Below are 20502 nucleotides of genomic sequence, written 5' to 3'. Positions count from 1 at the left end.
TATCAGCATCAGATCCAGCCCTTGGCCGGTAACCGAAGTAGTTGTTTCTTCTGTTGGGGGATCTGCGCGCACCGCCAAATCGCCGATCCATCCTCGGGAGGGCAGCGATCTGCGCGAAAGATCTGTTGTCGCCGGCGACCGTCCCAGACCAACGGCGCGGAGGAGGTGGATGTGTGAGATCGGATCTGGGGAAGGGAGGTGATGTGACGAAGACAACCGCACCGGTAGCGAATGAATTAGGGTTGACGCGAAACTGCTCCGCAGCGCATGCTAAAGGTGTCTCGCAATGAACAGTATTGGGCTGAAGCCCAACAGCATCCGCCATGGAAAAGTCCGAGAGAACTCCGGATCCACGACGAGATGGAGCAAACTCGCACCTCCGTGCGATGCGCGATCGAGGACGTTGGGCTCGACCCAAAAAAAATTCGGTCCAACCCACATCCAATCTTCGGGCCAAATAACACTTGAATCCCTCCGATCTACTTGAATCCCTCCGATCTCCCGCGCCGAACCAGAACAGAAATCTGAAACATTGTGATCAGTTTCAGAGATAAGCTTGCGATCTAAATCAAAGAAACGAGAACCAGATGAATCCCAAGACGCGAATCCAGGAGTGCGGATTATGAATCCATCACACACGAAGCGGAGGATTACGGCACGCTCAAATAGCAGTCCCGAATCTCCAAGGGTGACGGCGGCGCTGGGACGCGCGGAAGAGGCGGCGGAGGGTGCCGGCGGCGCGAGGTTGCTTGGGGGCGATGGCGGCACGAGGTTGCTTGGGGGCGACGTCATCTTTCAAAGTTGGCTCCGCTCGCGAGCTTTCTAAATTCCAACGGTGGAAAAAACATCTCCATATGTTCATGTATATTAGTTAGAAAGGTTGGGGCAACCCTACCTAGCGGTCGATCGCCGCATCCTACGCGCGCGGTCGATTTCCGACAGCTCCGCCTTTCCGAGAATGGAAACCGAATCATTTTAGCAATTTCCGTTTCGGGAAAGACCGCGCGAGATTGTGTAAAAATTAAATGCGGCAATGAACAGTATTGGGCTGAAGCCCAACAGCATCCGCCATGGAAAAGTCCGAGAGAACTCCGGATCCACGACGAGATGGAGCAAACTCGCACCTCCGTGCGATGCGCGATCGAGGACGTTGGGCTCGACCCAAAAAAAATTCGGTCCAACCCACATCCAATCTTCGGGCCAAATAACACTTGAATCCCTCCGATCTACTTGAATCCCTCCGATCTCCCGCGCCGAACTGAACGTAAATCGAAACATTGTGATCGGCTTCGTAGATAAGCTTGCGATCTAAATCAAAGAAACGAGAACCAGATGAATCCCAAGACGCGAATCCAGGAGTGCGGATTATGAATCCATCACACACGAAGCGGAGGATTACGGCACGCTCAAATAGCGATCCCGAATCTCCAAGGGTGACGGCGGCGCCGGGACGCGCGGAAGAGGCGGCGGAGGGTGCCGGCGGCGCGAGGTTGCTTGGGGGCGATGGCGGCACGAGGTTGCTTGGGGGCGACGTCATCTTTCAAAGTTGGCTCCGCTCGCGAGCTTTCTAAATTCCAACGGTGGAAAAAACATCTCCATATGTTCATGTATATTAGTTAGAAAGGTTGGGGCAACCCTACCTAGCGGTCGATCGCCGCATCCTACGCGCGCGGTCGATTTCCGACAGCTCCGCCTTTCCGAGAATGGAAACCGAATCATTTTAGCAATTTCCGTTTCGGGAAAGACCGCGCGAGATTGTGTAAAAATTAAATGCAGCGACGCCGGTGGGAATCGAAGCCGCAACCTCGTGGGTGCGCGCGCGAGCAGTAGGTAGACGGAGCTAACCAACCGACCCAGCAACAGTTCGTGTCGTATAAGGAAACTGGCAAATTTTATACTATATTCAATAACTTGGCAACAGTAAAACAAGAACTTGATTAAATTAAATAAACCTATCAAACGAGTCAGATGTCAGATCCAGACCATGCATACAATATTAGACGGAAAATATTTATGTTGAAGTGATCTATTCTAACTAAAAAATTAAAACGTTTTATTTTGAAAATAACTTTGATTTAAAATTCCTTTCACTCATAAATCGGTCAAAACAAGATCTGCCAGTTTCATATTTAGCTCACAATTATCAAACCCTCTACCAGTTATTTATCAACGGTAAATATGAAAAGTTATCAACCCAAAAAGCTAATTTTATTTAGAATATATTTGGGACATTTTTAGCTCTCAAATTTATCAACCCCTCTACTCGTTATTTATCAACGGTAAATGTAAAGAGTTATGAATTCCCAAAAAAAATTTTAATTTATAATATTATGGGAATATTTTTAACTCATAATTTATCAACCGCTCCGACCATTATTTATCAACGATAAATATGAAAAGTTATCGATCCGAAAATCCAATTTTATTTAGAATAATTTTGGAAATATTGTTAGTTCTCAAATTTATCAACCTCTCTTCCCATTATTTATCAATGGTAAATGTGAACCATTATAACAAATAGTTTAGCTCACAATTTATCAACCCCTCCACACGTTATTTATCAATAGTAAATGTGAGGCGTTATCAACACAAAAAGTTTAGCTCACAATTTATCAACCCCTTCACCCGTTATTTATCAATAGTAAATGTGAAGCGTTATGAACACAAATAATTTAGCTCACAATTTATCAACCCCTCCACCCGTTATTTATCACTGGTAAATGTGAGAAAATATCAACCTGAAAAAACTAATTTTATTTAGAATATTCTGGGAATATTTTTAGCTCACAATTTATCAAACCCTCTATTAGTTATTTATCAACGTTAAATATGAAACTTTATCAACCCGAAAACCTAATTTTATTTAGAATATCTTTGGGACACTTTTAGCTCTCAAATTTATAAACCCATCTCCTCGTTATTTATCAACGACAAATGTAAAAAAATACCTCGAGAAGCTAATTTTATTTTCAATATTTTGGCATATTTTTTATGTATCAATGGTAAATGTGAAAAGTTAGAGACCGAAAATTTCATTTAACTTTTTTTTTGCGAACTTTTGTAAGTCACAGAATAGTCAACCATAAGTCCGCCATCTATCGATGATAAAAATATGAAAATTGACCGACCTTAGAAGCTAATTTCATTTGAAATATTTTATATAACATAAAAAAGACGTGGATTATATTGTAAAACATATTAACACTAGTTAATAGTAGTTTATTTGAGTTGCAAGTGGTAGTTCATTTATGTTGCAAGTGAATTTCCCACCCGTTATTTATCCCCCTAAAAACCCATTGACCCGAAAAAGGGAATTATAAAATTTAATCCAAAAAAACATGAATTAGTGTACCAAATAACAAGAAAGGGAATTGTAAAAACGAAAATGGTAAAAGGGAATTGAAACGGCACCATCAAGAATAATCGAGTAACATCTCTTCAACATGCATGCAATTATTGCTTCCCCTCTCCATTGACTAAAACGTGTAACATGCAAGTAGTAGGCTCTCACATGCAAATGTCCCGTCCGCTCGGCTGGGCGGTAGCTAGCTGCTGCTGCGGATGTGGCTTGTGGAGAATCTGACTGCTAGCTAGCTGCTGCTGACGATGTTCTAGCGCAGAGGATTCCAGACTTCGGCCGGCCGGGAGCAGGCGCGATTTATCGTGGAGCGGGTAAGCTCGTGGCGTACTGATGTGGGGACCAAGCGAAATAGGGACAGACTGTCAGCGCAGTTAATGAAAGGCAAAAAGTAGAGCTCCGCGCGGACGCTACGCGTGGAAAATCGACCGCCCGCACGATCGATTGCCAGCAAGGGAATTCGGGTTGTAGGGGGTTATACTAGTGCTGAACTAACAAGAAAATGCAGACTCCTCTTCTGATTCACAAGAAGCAGTCCTTTGCCACCGGTGTTGCCACGCCCTACCAAACCATGCTGTTTATTCCCGACCTGAGAACAATACCCCGTCCCGCAAAACAAGAATTTAAAGCAAAAGGAGGTACTGGATTAAAGCAGAACTAGAGAGAGAGAAAAAAAAACCCTCCCCCAACCCATGCCGCTTGCACCCGCACATATGTACCTGCAGGTTTATCTTGAAGAAGATATATGATCCAACTTGTTATGGCAGACAACTCGGACAGATTACAACTCGATATATCACACTTCACAAGAAGCAAGAGTTACAGGTGAAAAAGATAGCACCACCGCAAATATCTTCCCTCTCTCGCTACCTTTTTGGTTCAAACCCTATACTGTACTGGGAACCTGACATGATAGAAATCTTATTCACACTTTCTGTAAACACTACAAGCTTATCAGGGACATAGCATTGCAAGTTTTTGTCCCCGTAATGGGAGTGAAATGCATCAAGTGGCCGGCACGGGGACCTCCAAACAACCGCACATACCAGGGGTGGCCACTATGCTGGTCCAAATCACCCCGCAAGTACACTGATCATGATGGCTCTATAGTTGATTAGATATCAGCGGAAGAAAAGGCGGAGAGATGCACAACACACTGCAGACAGGATATGCTTCATTTCTTGGATATATGTCACACTCCAGCACTTTTAGTCATCAAGCACAAATGTACACCACCGGACCTGTGTGGATGGATATCTATGAGCAAGGCTGTTCTGGAAGCGGGGGAAAATCCGCAACGTTGCCAATTGTACAGGTGCAAGATTCCGGGCAGGCGTAGGGGATGCAGGTGGCAGAGTAATGTGTTTACAGCTATTGTACAGCGTTTTGGGCTGGCCTGCCGATCAAACGACATTGCTGAGGTAGCAAACTACACCGAACCTGCCCCTTGACATGGAGCAGTTCACCATCAATACCACATCCGTCATGTGTATTTGGACCTGCCTTAAGTCTAACGGATTTTACCTGAAATTAGAACAGCAGTGAGCTAAGGAAATATATACACAAAAAACTTATAAGCGAAATTGTATGGGTGGACAGTACAATGATCATGACAGGTACAAGCAAAACCATGGCAATTTCCACTAACAGCAAGCAATTCAGACATCCAAGATTTGTCTTTCTCTATGCAAGATACCATTAAATGATTTAAGAACATGCAGAAGATCAATAGTGTTTACACACTTCTTTGAAGTTTGAACCATTTTATGAAGTAAACCGCAGTAGTTATGTAGCTAAAGAATATGAATGACAAGAAACATTACTATGGAGCAAGCCAAGACCAAAGCAGTAGTTTATCAGAGTGAATGAAACACCAAAGTAGAATCGGATAGTTTTTTCTGTGGCGGGCAATATTGGATGCTCGAAAAAAGAGAATGAGCCAAGTCATACCTTGAGATATTCCACATGTGGAAGAGAAATGTGTTTTCCGAACTGCAAGAGCACCAAAAATCTTAATAACCTCAGCCTCCCACTTCCACCAACCAACAGCAGATCCAGACAATTGTCATCATATTCAGCCTTGGGAGCAACAACCTGGGAACTTAAACTCTGCACGGTCTTGCATGAATGGTTGCATACCAATACACCAAGATACCGCCCTTTTCTAACGACCCATCTTTCATCTAAGCTTGGCACTAGTTCCTTAGTCAGACCAAGCTCAATGTCATCAGATGGACCATGTAGCTCAATAGGAGTTTCGGATTCCCAGTTAGGTTGATTATTATCCCATTTAGGCTCCATATCCCACTTGGGTCCTGTATCCCACGCAGGTCCAGGATCTGAAACTGTGGACGATGTGTCTTCTTTATCATGGGCTGTGGTACCCCTAGAAGACTTGGTCTCATTTGTAGCAGTTAAACCAGGCCATGCCTTTTCTGTCCTTGACTTTGATTTAGATCTACGCCAGCTGGGAGTCGATGCCTGAGGGTGGAGCAATTCTTCTGGTTCTTTGAAAGTACTTGTCCTCCCTAAAGACTGGCGTTTTGACTTCGGATCAAGCGCACGTATAAGTTCAGAGGGTTCATTATTGGCACGTGGACTAGAAACCTCCGGCTCACCCCCAGACATTATGCTTGCAGACATGATTGAATCGATGCTAGATAAACTTGAGGCACGTGGTAAACCTTCAGCTCTCGACCTCTGAACTACATCATCATAGAGGTCTGATGCATCAACCTTTTCTAGCCCCTCCACAGTTTTACGCTCAGCACCATCAGCATCCGATATTGGAAGATACTCCAGTTCAAAACTGTACTTGGGCAAGCACAGGAATTTAAGAAAACCAGCTACAATGTAACGGAGAGGACCAAAACGCTTCTGGTATTTCTCTGAAAGTTCAAGAACTGCAAATAGATAAATGGAAACTCACTTTAGTTCAAGAAGCTAATTGATAACCAAACAGAGAAAATATTCAGAAATGGCAATTATGTGGTACCATCGCTAACAAAACCGAAATATGAGACAGTTGTGCCAAAATGAGTAGTCCCACTCTGAATCCATTCAACGGAAAAAACATCAATAGGTGTAAAACCTCCCTGCAACAAACATATCTCAATCAATAATATATTCTTTTGACCAAATATCATATCGAACAGAATAAGTTGATGATTGTCAATGAAATTGCTAAAAAACATAAACTAATAATATCCACATTAAACAGTTCAAACAGTATAGGGTGGCATCTGTTAGATGAAACATGCAGCCAATAACAAACATCACATACTTAGCATATTTTCACTTTACATATATATAATACATCAACTTCTTTCCCTACATAGTAACCTAAGTTTTACTAGAGCAAAAAAAGAAGATTCAAATGGATGGTCCAAAGTGACCATTTTTTATATATGGTGCAGAAGTCCTTTCAACAAAACTGGCATTCCTTACAATCAACGTCTAGAATACACCAGACTTGACTACAATCATCTCTGATGAAGTGTTAAATAGCAGCCAGCATCAACAAAGGCATGTGACACAAACACGATGAGGTTTGGCAACTAGCTGATATTGAGAAGCCCTGCGCAAAATTTGCTAACGCTAGCCACTCCACCATACAAAGCAAAATCACTGAAGCAACAATGTGGCACAGAAGTTGAGGTTTTGTGATATATCTGCCTCACTAGTTGTGGTTTTGCGTGATTTACTCAAGAACATAAGGTGTTCTACCCAGCATGAAAAGTAACATTTAGGTTCTCCAGTAACTCGAATATTTGTAATGCAATAACAACAAGCTATATGCAAACATGCAAAGAGGAGTAAAACATATTCAGAATATCGTCAGTAAAGCATAACCAACAGAATGTTGCTTACCCTGACAATCGACAATGCTGCAGATATTGGATCTTTAACACCCAAGACTGTCCAAACAAGTGAGTTGTCAGACCCTGCAGGTATTATACCAATTGGAACAGAAACTGCCTCATTTTGATCATCTCTGCACAGAAGACCATTAAGCACCTGCAGAATAAGTTGAATGCTACATCAGGACCTGTAGTTTGCATACAAATATCTTCTTTGATAACAGGAAGACGAGTTCAGAAAACTAGCAAACAAACAGGTTCCTCAATTGTTCATGACAATTTACAAGCTTCAGTTGTAGCAAACATACAGGGCCCTAAAATGTAACTTTGTATTTAGCAAGTCAGTAGTACTGCTTAATTTTAAAAAATATTTTGTTTATCCCAAAACCAAGTAACTTTGTTTAATGAACACAAAATTGTCGTGGCATAACAAAAGCGGAATATGGTATATGTGGACTTTTAACCTCCCTAGATAAGTTCCATGAACCTAGTAGTTCCCAATCGAGTAGGTAAACTTGGGGAGCTAACAAGGTTGATAACAAAATAAAGGTGCAGAATTAATTTTGGAGTACTATGTCAACATCTTGGTCATTGCTATTACAAATAAGAGTGGAGATATATTATATTCTATGAGTTTGTGCTTTGAGATGCACAGTATGGACTATGCAAGCACTGTATTCTCCCTGTCTGGCCAAAAGTAATAATGTGCTCTCCAATCAACCCATATTTACAAAATCGGGATGCACTAGAAATATTTTTTGTAGTTAATATACCAGATGCACTAGAGAAAAAACTGATAAGACAGAGGCCAACAAAAAAGGATATGCATAGAATTGATATAGACTAACCTCATTAACAATTCCATCTCCACCGACACATACAATTCCTAGCGAGTACAGGAAAAAAGTGATTCAGAATTTCAGATGATCAATGTAAAATACAGAGAGAAGATGTAAAGATGAATATACCATCTGGACATGTACTAAAATCAATAGTTGATACAAGAGATTTTGCATGACCGGCATGTGTAGTTTTGACCACTTCCATCTTGAAACCTGCAAGCTGTCTCTAACACTTATTATTATTAAACCAAACACGAGTACTTGAGGTAATGAAAATAAGCGGTGTGTGTAAACAAGCATGTCTGTATAACTTTTTTGTATAACTGAATGGCACTTCTAGGCGTCAAACATTAGAAGAAAGGCCATCCTCTGGTAAATTTAGCAACTTGGAACTGACATGAAGTCAATAATAATTCTCGAAGGCATGTCACATGGAGCCGCAAGATAACACCAAGGTCTTGAAGGTAAGACAGTGGCAGGGTATACTATCTAGAGATATATATATAAACGTTGAATAGAAATTCAAATATTCCATCACACACACCTATATGATAACACCAAGGTCCCGATTCAATGAGATCACTGAGAAGAGGTTCTAATGATATTAACACAGTAACCACTGGTGGAATATTTAGTTACAATATTATAGATCCTGTTAAGGTCTTAAGAAATCCTTCTATTAATATGACACCCAGCTTCTAAAGAAGACCAATAGAGTTTTTTTCTTACATAATGTTGCACAATTCAGAGTCAAAACAAATCATATACATAAAGAAGCTCATCTCAGTAAGATACTGACACCATAAACATTATTATGGCGGTGTATTTACTATAAATGAATTTGTGTTTAACAAATGGACTAGAAAACTATACATGACTCTGTCTATTTACCCAAAGTTAACGTTCATATTTCGCCAAGTTTATGAGAATTGTGATGCGACGATCTCACTAAGCCAACATGTCACAGATCGAAATGTTAAAAGAATTGTGATCCGAAGTGTTGACCACCTTTGAACATGAGTGACATCCTGCTAATCAAATTTTGAAGCCATTCCGCAGGCATGCTTATAAGCTGAATTATTTTATTATCCTATTAGGCAACCAAACCAAGTAGGTGTGATAGAGATAAGGCACATGCTTCTACTTAGTCAGACATACCTTAAATATAGGCTCCACTTTCCCATGGAAAACTTTGCTAGATCTGCCATGTCCAGATCGAGGATTCAGGATCACAAGTATCTTTGGTGGAGACCGACATTTAACATAAGGATCAAGCATGGCATCAAATGGAATGAGTTCAGACGAATGCTTCTTGCTAGATGCCATGGGGTGTGGTAACAGATTAACATAGCATTGTTGATCTGCAAAACCATTAATCCACCGAAAGGCCTCATGTGGAGTAGTGGATAGGAAACGCAAGTCCTTTTGATTTCTTCTAGGCTTCATAAAACAGGAAAGTCCATTGGATCTTTTTTCAAGAGGGCATGCATGCACAGTGAAATGCCGGAGCCCAGAATTGTATGACACCTGTGGGTAAAAAAGTTATTAGCATTGAAGTGATATATGCTTGCAGTGAAACTCTTAAACACACAAATGCAAGTGGTTAACTGAAGTCAATGAGCTAACAACTTACAGATACAATGTCCTCAAGCTTCAGGATGTTAGAACCCCATACTAAGGCTTCAGTGGTGAGCCTAGCATCAAAGCAATTGCCACTAGAGCTTGATCCAGATTGTTCGCCTGAAACGCTTTTACCTTTGTTATCTAATGTAAGCTTCCCAGAACAAACTTCGTATCCTAATAAATCGGACTTCTCATCTTCAATTCGGTTATCATGCGTGATTGCCTTCTCTGGATCCTTGATTGTGTCTTCTGTATTCTTTTGCTTTAAGAATTTAGCGTTGCTTGTTTCAGGAAATACAGGGGGAGAGTCTTGCTCTGTTGCAGTTGGAGATCGCCTGCTATTCGTACGACGAAGCACTTTATGGATGAGTCCCCTTGGTGAAGTAAGATTCTGCTCGTGATGGTCAGACTTCTGCATCTCCGTCTTCTAAGAAAAACCCAGTGCAAGAATAACACTGGAACTACATGTTAAGGAAAGCCTACAACGTCAAAGGCATCATTCTCCAAAGCTCATGGGTAGACAGTTATGACTGAGCCTGCAAAATACACGTAACAGAACATCAAACAGATTATAATAACAATATAACAGATATGTGATTTAATATGAAGTATAAGTGACTGGCAATAATTGATACAAAGTGCACTGAACTCGGAGACTCAGAAAGTACACAGCCTAGCTACCTAGTGATGGGTTTTACATACCAATCTATAAGGATCTGAAGAAATTACCCCACTAAAACATGCTAGTAATTGATGAATGAGGATTGAGGATATGTATGTTATACCATAACTGGTCCTTTAGGTGAGAGCTTCTACTGAAGTCAGTAGGCACAATGTGTCAGTAATCTCTCTGAACTATGCCAGGTATACAAATATTGGTAAATGGAAATGGATCACTGCATAGGATAACTTAGCGTCTGACATTCAGTCTTGTTGTGATGTACTCACCAGATTTGCATGGTGCCCAATGCAGTGCATTCTTACATCACAGTAACATACTGACACTAGCCAGTCAACTGGGATTATGAAGAAGAAAAAAAGGTAACATATAGCATTTGCATGCTCCTGGTTTGATCAACGAAGCGTGGAGCCATGGAAATTTATAATCCTATCTTAAGTGTCATGATTGATGAGCACAGTACTGCAAGTTATGCAGCATGTCTAGAAAGGGAGGGCTAAAAAGAGTTGGGGAATGCTTCTAAGGATCTCTAACCAATAGATAGTGACTAAGGAAAAGACTACAAAGCAACCTAAGGCGACATCATGTTAGGTACAACATGGGCAGGTTATTAAAAATATAGAGAAAAAGTGAAAAACTTTGTCTACCTAACTTGAGCTATCTGGAGTCAAAAGTTTTCCATTGGAAGGTACCAAGCAACTTCTAACAAAGTGTGAGCTTCAAAGGTGTGACTAACAGCTCTGGTACAGGACAGACAGCTGAACTTGAACCAATTGCAACCAGAATTTAAATGTTACAGTTCAAAACTCACACAAGTAAGGAAAAAAATCCTCTGCTCACCATACAGCTTTGCGCTATAAACTCGTGGAAATACAGAATTCCACATGGCAGGAGCGAAAGGATTTTCCCACACCACAAGCAGTAGTACCTCATGATTTCGTAACTTGATTGAAATTGAAGAGCTCCATAGTCTTACTGAATAAAACTACCTTAATTTTCCCAATTCGACCATGCAGGCATTAAAAGGGGCGGATCTAGATGGGCACACCGATAATTTTTGGAGGTGAGTGAGGTTTAACTAATCACTGGATGAGAAAAGGCTCGTACCTCAAGAACCAATGGCCAAAATTGCGCAAGGGGTCCAGACACAGCAGGGACGGGGCGAGGTGGAACGGGAACGGCGATGGCGGCGACGCGCGTGGAAGGCGGAGGGAGCGAGGCGTCGAGGGGTGACGACGGCGGCAGCTCTAGGGCACAGCGGTCCGGTTGGAGAGAGCCGAGCTTGGGTAGGTCAGGACTCGGGAGAGGAAGAAGAAGAAGAGGAAAGAATGGTGTACAGGGCGGTGGAGAGGAAACCGTGGAGCAGGTGTATTTTGACTTTCGATGCCTAGAGAGCACCTATTTTTTTATTAAAAGAAAATGCCACAGTAGATTATTCAGACTGGATTTCCCTTTTCAGAACCAAAAAATATATTTTAAGGAAAGATAGGAGTTTTTTTTTTGACAGAAAGGAAAGATAGGAGTTTGTGGGTAGTAGTGTACATATGTAGATAGACACTTAGAAAAGAGGTCTCCTTAGAAAACATGAAAGAATATGCAAGGTCTTCTTTTTCCACCTCATGTGTCAACAACATGGGCCCCAAACATAAAGAATAACAGATAGTCAAAGTAAAGTTTTGCAAAGTTTGACAAAATACTTTAGAAAAAATATTAACATCATAATATACTGTAGTAGTAGAACCGTCGGATAATATATTTCAAATTATATACATTTTGCATTATGAATGTTGATAATATAAAAAACGCCACATGCATTGGGATGGGAGTAGTAAGATTTTTTGTAATCAGGCTTCAGATGATTGATCTTGGAGGGGTGTAATCAATTCGATCTCCCGGGCCAATCCGAGGACGCCTACGAAAAGGTTGTTTAGATTTACGAAAAGACGACTTCACTCCAGTCGCAAGCCTAGCCTTAGGCATCCCCATGCCATTAATCATGCACCATCTTAGGCCGGGTGTATATATTGTAAAAGTTTGGCTAAGCACAAGGACGATTTTGTACACTTAGGTCAAGTTACCAAATTAAGCTTTTGTGTACAATAATAGTGTTATCATTAGAGTCATAGGAGTCACCTCCACACATTTTTCAACAAAAATCGGCATTGTCACTTTGCAGTTATGATGCCACAACGCATGATTTTTGTTGAGATATCTGATGGGAGTAGCGAGAGTAACAAAAAGGAAAATCAAAATACATTCAAGACAGGAAGAAGACATGACAAAGTACAACCTAGAGCTAACTATTTCTTTTTCTCTATCTCTATCTCTATCTCTATTTCTATCTCGATCTCTATCTCTATCTCTATCTCTATGGAGGTGGCAATTCGGTTCATAGGAGCAAATGCTCTCATTATATAAAATAATTAAAAAACAATTTTAAAAATGTTAAAAAATTCTGATATAAATTTGTTGGTGTACATCTTGACATTCTATGTTAGTGCACAAATTTTCGTGGAGAAACAACATTTTATATGTCGTGTACAAAAAAGAAAAAAAATATCCTGTACGTAGTCGTGTTATAGCATCAAAACTTGTCTTTTTTACATGAGCCACAATTGATTTTAGTTTTTTTTTGAAAACTTGTATACCAACATAAAATATCTAGATGTACATGTAAAAAGTTTAGTTTAGAATTTTTTGACACTTTAAAATATGGATTCACATAATAATGGGAGCATATGCTCCTATGAGCCAAAGTGCATTTCCCTATCTCTATCTCTATCTCTATCTCTTCTCTATCTCTATCTATACTATCTCTATCTCTATCTCTATATCTATATCTATATCTATATCTCCCACTAGCTTTTTCCTTCGGTCGAAACTTTCGTCAATCACAAGGACGCGACTAGTGGACACCCGAGTGATTGTTTGTATATCCCAGCACTCACCCTATAAAAGGAAAAGTCCTAGCTGCTCTTTACCCCACGTCCAAAAAAGGAAACTTTTGGATAGACCGAAAATCACTCAAAGCACCACACATGTATTTAACTTTCATGCGTAAAACATTTAAAAAGTCAAAACTTTTAAACCGTATGCCGCAATTGTGATCCGTTTTCATTGTTGGGCCTCTCGCGACGAGATCTTCGAAACTAGATCTCATTTGTATATATTTCGATAACATTTTTTCTAAAAGCAACTTAGTGTTATTAAAAAGCAACTTCGTACAAAGAGTTGTTTACAGTTTTTTTGGTATATTTTATAGCCAAATTAGTTTCCGAGGTACTAAGCAACAACGGCCAATAGCTCCATTGTACTAAGACCCGCAACTTCGCACTGCTAGTAGCCAACCATATTTTTTTAATATCATTGGTAACTTTTTTTTAACTGGAACATCTCTGTTCCATTAAACTGGCTCAGCTAACTCAGTGGCCACCAAAACAATTACATTGTCCGGTACTGACTCCACCCACCAAACTGTAGGCATAGTCTGATTAGCACTCATAGCTGCTAATGCATGGCCTACTTTATTACAAAGCCTCGGACAGTAAGATACTTCAAATAAAATAAAATTCAGCGATGCAAAAGATCGGATCTCACGAAACAGAATTCCTTCATTGGTAATTTGGTTTCTGAGGTAAACAATAGCAGCAATAAAAATACAACTTAATAGAAAACCGTGCGGAACTTAGGTGCATCTGTAGCCAATTTCACGATAATGCCATGCCACTTCACAACAATGTTGCTAGCTAACTTAGTACTACTAGTGGGCCTAGGCATGACTATATTCAAGTTCACGATGATGTTGCATAGTATATTCACCTTAATGGTGCTAGCCAAGTTAGTACTAGTGATACACAACTTATGTGTGGTGCTAGTCGGACTTAACATTAGTGGTATCCAACTTAGGTGTGTTGCTAGCCAACTTAATACTAATGGAGGCAACTTAGGTGTAATGGTAGACATCCACCAATGTAGGCGACTTACACGGGATACATCTAGAACTTTGTAGCCGGTGCAATTTAATTTAGTTTGTATAAGTAACATGAATCATGTGATAAAAGCAACTTATCGTGTGTATAAAATGAACAAATGAAAAAAGCTACCCATAATTATACTACATAGGAATAAAAATGCAACTGTGTATGTTCCATCTACAATTAGGTTGAAGAATGGATACAACTAAACCTTGTAGTTGTTGCAACTTAACATAATGATGGATACAACTAAACCATGTAGTTATTGCAACTTAACATAATAATGGATGCAACTAAACCTTACAACTCTTACAACTTAGCCTCATAATGAATGCAACTAAACCATGTAGCAGTTGCAACTTAACCAAATAATGGATGCAACTAAACCCTGTAATTGTTGCAACTAAACCTAATAATGGATGCAAGCAAACCATGTAGTCGTTGCAACTTAACCTAATAGTCCAACTCAATGGGAAGGAAATTTAAGAAAAGCCTTCGCTGAAGACAAAAAGGCTTCTCCAAAAGGTATTCAGTCTAAGTTTGTCCGTGTGCATTATTATACTACTGTTGTAATCTTCTTGTAATGATAAGACTAGCCGCAAAAACTTAAAAATGAACGGAGCTTACATATATTTATTTTCCTTGATTCCATCTTTGCTGAAAATTATTTTGCTATTGTTTTGACCGTCCATGTTTTGACCCTAGCCGCCTCTATCTCCGATGAGGTCTTCTACATCGGTGCCTCCCCTCCTCGCAGTCTCCATTTCGATTCTGCGAACAAATGTGACCGGTGGGACTGGAAAGTTACTTCACAACCCAGAATTTTGGTATAGCTACATGTTTAAAATTTCACATGTATATGCGATGTGGCTCTGCCCAATCTTATTCTTGGGGCAATATTTCTCATTTTCCCTGCTTAACATAATAGATATTCAAAATACTGGCACTTGACTATTGTGAGCCATGTCAGCAAAAAGTTATTAAAATTATGTTTATGTACTTTTTCATGAGAAGCCATCTGGTACTATTTTCACCTTACATATGTTTCGTCAAAAAGAGAGAAGTTTGATTGGACACTTGTAAGATAGTCTTCTATTTACGAACATGGAGGGTATTATATAGAAAACAATAATTAACTAACCTAGGCGTTGAGTAACAGATTTATGGCTCATTAATTAGCAGATCATCTTCTATGTAACTAGAGTGTGCTTAGCTATGTGCAGTGGTGAAGTGGAAATAGTCAAGTAATATGAAGGTTGGTTGTAATGCATGCAGAGTTGTGAATGTATTAGTTAGATCAACTTTGTTTGAACATGAAAATGTAGTCCAGTATTATGGAACTGAGAAGGTATATTCATCAATCCTTTTGATGTTGCTTGATATGTATTCTGATTATATAATTTTTTAATTTTTTAATTTATATAATCATTATTTGCGTACGTTAGAACTGATATTTAAAACTAAAATGCAGGAAGAATCAAAACTCGATATTTTTATTGAGCTTGTTACACGAGGTTCTCTTTCGTCTCTCTATAAGCAGTATAAACTGCGAGATTCACAAGTCTCTACATGGATGAAGGTCTGGATTGGAGGTGTGTACTATTCAGGTACATGTTCTGGATGTAGGAGAGTTTCCAGGTATGCAGGCTGATTCCTGGATTTACATGTCTTTTGTTGCAAGAAAATTTGGTCACATTTTTATTTGTTTACTATGGCTGGAGAAAATAAGAGATGTACCTAGAAAACCAGACATGCTCATGTCCGTTCTTGGTATGTTTCAGCAGAGATTATTGTCATGGATTTGCTTAATCGGCCAATATATGCAGAAACGATGCCAGCTTGTCGTGTGGTGCTCGGTGAAGTTGGCTGCTAATGCCTCGGTATTGTAGCAACGCTGGATGAGTTCCTTGTCAGTTAGACCAGGATACAAAGCACCCATTTACCTATTTCTATGAAATCATTTATGATTAACTTTGTTAATACTGTGTCCATGACTTCTCGTGACCGATAATGTTTTTCCTGTAGATGATTTGAGGCCTGAAGGGCGTGCTAATTGGCATATGAAAGCCGGGCATGTGGTATGGTTTCAAGCGTTTTCTCACAGTTTTCTTTTTTTAGCCACTGGTAAACTACATCAACGTGAGCTTGCAGCCAATACTAGAAGAGGTAAGGCCTAGCTAGCCTTTGGACGGATCTAAGTTTTATCATGTTCCTTACACATCTTTTCTTCGGAAAAAACCGATTAGGGCATGGCTAACGGGTAGCTTCAACTTGTTGCCCCGCAGGTCCAGCTAGGTTCGGTTGTCAGAAGGGAGGCTCGGTTGTTGCTCTGCAGGTGTCAGTGTCTCCCCAGCAGGAGGCGAACTCTTGGGCAGAGAAAGTGAGGAGAGAAGAAAAAAGATGAGAGAGAAAGAGAGGAAAGAACGCCTTCCTTTGAGGGAGGATGACGATGTAATGGTCCACCCCATGGTGGCTTCAGCTGTTGGGGTTGGATGAAAAAATAATGGACGCATGCTTCACCTTCCCATACCTAGGTGTTAGGCTCGGGAGCAGCGGCTGATGCTGCTTCCATTGCTCATGCCCTTAATTAGCTGTTCTGTTTGCTCTTTCCCATGAACTCAAGTCGTTCTTATGCTTGGCTTTTGCTGTGACCAGCTCCCTTGAGCACAATAAATAGTTCAAAATATGTCTTCTATGAGTTCATTAGTAGGATAGGAACACGAGTGAGTTAATATCCGATGTTTTGACCCTTCACTGGCTTCTCCGATTGAAAAATATAGAAGCATGTGAGAATAGCCAAAAGAGTATATATCTCTATAGTTAGGGCATGGCCAATGCATAGCCCCAGCTTACTTCCCCAGCAGTGCCAGCTAGGTTCGGATGCCACCCTGGATGTCCTGCTATTGCTTGCAGGTGACAGGTGATGCTTGCAGAGGAGGCGGGATCTTCGTCGGAGAAAGCCAGGAGAGAGAAGAAAAAAGATGAGAAAGCAAGAAGAGACTGTGCTGCTCGGGCGTCTAAAGTTTAGGTAAAAGTAGGAAAGAGATGTCAAAGGAATCAGCAAAAGTAGAAAATGTAGGCCCACAGGAGCTAGAGATGCATTGGGTGTTATCACCAGAATTTGACCGGATCAGAGGTGGGCCGCGATTGGGAGATGGACTTGAAGAATATACATAGAAGAAAGACATGAATCGGCCTTATATGCAAAGTTTGGGCTAGTTTGCCCGTGTATACGTAATATAGTAGGATACGTGTCGGATTAGATGAAGTTTGGGCTCGTGCCCGGTTGGGATTATTCCCACGTTAGAAAGTCTACGGACTATAAATATGTATCTAGGGTTTATGAAATAAACAACAATCACGTTCACCACAAACCAATCTAGGCGCATCGCCAACTCCCCCGTCTCGAGGGTTTCTTCCGGGTAAGCATCATGCGATCTAGGCAGCACACGTTTATTCGTCTCTCATGCGTTGCTCGTGCTGAAGCCTTTTTGATGGCGAGCAACGTAGTTATCATAGATGTTTTAGGGTTAGCATTGTTCATCGTATCATATGCTATCGTCGTGCGACCCTTAGGCATCTAGCCGCCCTTACACCTATCTTGGGTGTAAGGGCGGCACCCGCTTGATCATTATTTAGTAGATCCGATCCGTTATGATTGCTCCTTGTTCTTCAAGGATTAGTTTAATATCTGCATGGTTAGGCCTTACAAACGGGTTGAAGGATCCGGTGGCGCGTAGGGTGTAGTTTGCTAGCCCTAGACAGGATGTTCCGAGGATCAACTTCGTGTTGGTTTTTAGGCCTTGTCTAGGGTCGGTTTACGATCACCGTGCGTGGCCGCCGAGCTCAATCACGAGTAGGATGTTCCGATTATGCGGTGAAAACCCTAAATCGTAGTAGGTCGTTTTAGCTTTATCTTGATCAAGCAGGACCACCATCCGATCGTACACCTCGTACGCATCATGGGTGGATCGGCTCTTTGAGCCGATTCAAAGGACAACCCGAGAGCCGATCGAGGCTCGTATTTAACGTTTACGTGTATGCCATGCAGGAAACTAAGCGAGGCATCATCCAACACCTTCCGACCAGGTATAGGTCAGGTGGCACGCCCTTGCATCAACATCGGACGTGCGTGCCGAAGGCTTTGCGGGCCGTCGCTCGGAGGGACCAGGGCCAGCCGCAGTCCTGGGAGATTCCCGGCTCTACGGTGTTGCCTGTCGCTGCCCGCCGGTGGGTTTCTGACCGCAACACATTCTGGCACGCTCGGTGGGATGATCTTCAACATCAACCGCATCGCCATCTACATCTGAGATGGCGGAAGGCACTCCAGTCAAGTACGAGGACCTGACCGAGGAGCTCAAGAAGAAGCATGACGAGATCAAAGCGGTCCTCGAAGCCGACCTCATCGGCTCTTTTCACAGAACCCGCTCGCATGGCATCAGGTGGAAAGGGTTCTCACCTGAAGGCGCGCTCGATGGAGTGGACCTGTCCACCCCGTCAGAAGAACGCACCAGGTCTCTGCGTCAGGAGATTAACTTCATGGTGGCTCATTCGCTGCACCGCCATTCTGAGAGCCTGGTGAACACTTTGGAGCGTGTCGCTCTGCGCGTGATCCAGGAAATCATGAGCCATCAATACTCTCTGTCAGGACCAGCTCTGGGGACTCACCAAGGAGAGATGCCACTCCAGTCCCGTCCACCGCTGCCGTTCGCATTGGCAGCACCAGAAGTGCCGAATTCACCGGCATCCGTCGTTAACATGGTGGAGCGCACTTACCCTGGAGGGTGCCAGCCAAGATTCTCGTTCAACATCAACATGATAGGGCTCGGGCACCACCCTGGTAAGGGCAGAGACGAGGGCAGCTGCTCTCACAGCGAAGACAAGGAGGAAGTTGTTCCACGCGATCGGCCCCGACACCTCCAAAAAATCCTGGTTACAATCAAGATGAAGGCCGATTCCAGCGATCGGCCCGCTTTATCCGTACCACACGCTCTCCCTGTATTTGGTGTCGACCTTACAGGTGACGGAAAGCTAGGATATGGGTTTACATTGGCTGATGAGCTAGAAGAAGTCGACATCGGTCCTTGGGATAAGCCGCGACCAACTTTTATCAGCAAGAAGTTAGATCCACATCTTAGGGGTCAGATGATAGCTCTGCTAAAAGAATACCCAGATTGCTTTGCATGGGATTACACAGAGATGCATGGGTTGGACAGGAGCATCATTGAACATCGGCTTCCCCTTAAGAAAGGGTTTCGGCCGTTCCAACAACGAGCACGTCAGATGAAGGCCAAAATTCTGGAAGAGGTCAAGAAAGAGATCGAGAAGATGTTGGCCGCCGGGTTCATCAGGCCGTGCAGGTATGCTGAATGGATCTCCAGTATCGTTCCTGTAGAAAAGAAAGACGGCCGATGGCGTATGGCCATCGATTTCCGAGATCTTAACAGAGCCACTCCAAAAGATGAGTACCCGATGCCTGTGGCAGAAACATTGATCAATGCAACTGCTGGCCACAAGGTGTTGAGCTTCATGGATGGCAATGCCGGCTATAACCAGATCTTCATGGCTCCAGAAGATATACACAAGACCGCATTCAGAGTACCAGGGGCAGTCGGCTTGTTTGAATATGTGGTCATGACCTTTGGGTTGAAGAATGCTGGTGCAACATACCAAAGAGCCATGAATTATATATTTCACGATCTGATCGGCAAGTTGGTGGAAATCTACATTGATGACGTGGTAGTCAAGTCTATCTCCATGGAGGGACACTTGGATGATTTGCGACGCATCCTAGACCGAACTCGGAAGTTCGGATCGAGAATGAATCCAAAGAAGTGTGCCTTTGGTGTGACGGCCGGTCGGTTCCTAGGTTTTCTGGTTCATGAACGGGGAATTGAGATCGGCCTGAAGAGTCAGGAGGCAGTGCGTACCATGCAGCCGCCCACCACGAAGAAAGAGCTCCAACGTCTTATCGGCAAGATCAACTTCGTCCGACGATTCATCTCTAACCTGTCAGGGCGAATTGAGCCGTTCATGGCGCTGGTGAAGATTAAATCTGATGACGAGTTTCAGCGGGGGCAGAACGGCAGCGGGCGTTTGACGAGATTAAGCGGTATCCGACAACACCGCCTGTGCTAGTTCCACCCCAACAAGACGAGGCCGTTCT

The 20502-nt window shown here is 42.1% G+C and overlaps 1 protein-coding gene across 1 annotated transcript; it reads right to left on the bottom strand.

The window, feature by feature from the left end:
• Positions 1 to 4137: 4137 nt before the first annotated feature.
• On the bottom strand, positions 4138 to 11690 carry LOC124705952 (sphingoid long-chain bases kinase 1-like). Its single transcript, XM_047237636.1, has 9 exons — positions 11470 to 11690; positions 9694 to 10219; positions 9219 to 9587; positions 8187 to 8280; positions 8067 to 8104; positions 7229 to 7375; positions 6354 to 6453; positions 5309 to 6261; positions 4138 to 4882 (listed from the first exon to the last, which is right to left on the bottom strand). Exons 2-9 carry the CDS (start codon positions 10099 to 10101, stop codon positions 4730 to 4732), a joined length of 2262 nt encoding a protein of 753 aa, XP_047093592.1. The 5' UTR covers positions 10102 to 10219; positions 11470 to 11690; the 3' UTR covers positions 4138 to 4729.
• Between the last annotated feature and the right edge of the window lie 8812 nt (positions 11691 to 20502).

This window comes from Lolium rigidum, chromosome 4, assembly GCF_022539505.1.
Source record: "Lolium rigidum isolate FL_2022 chromosome 4, APGP_CSIRO_Lrig_0.1, whole genome shotgun sequence".
NCBI classification, from domain to species: Eukaryota; Viridiplantae; Streptophyta; class Magnoliopsida; order Poales; family Poaceae; genus Lolium; species Lolium rigidum.
This window is presented reverse-complemented; position numbering and strand designations above follow the sequence as displayed.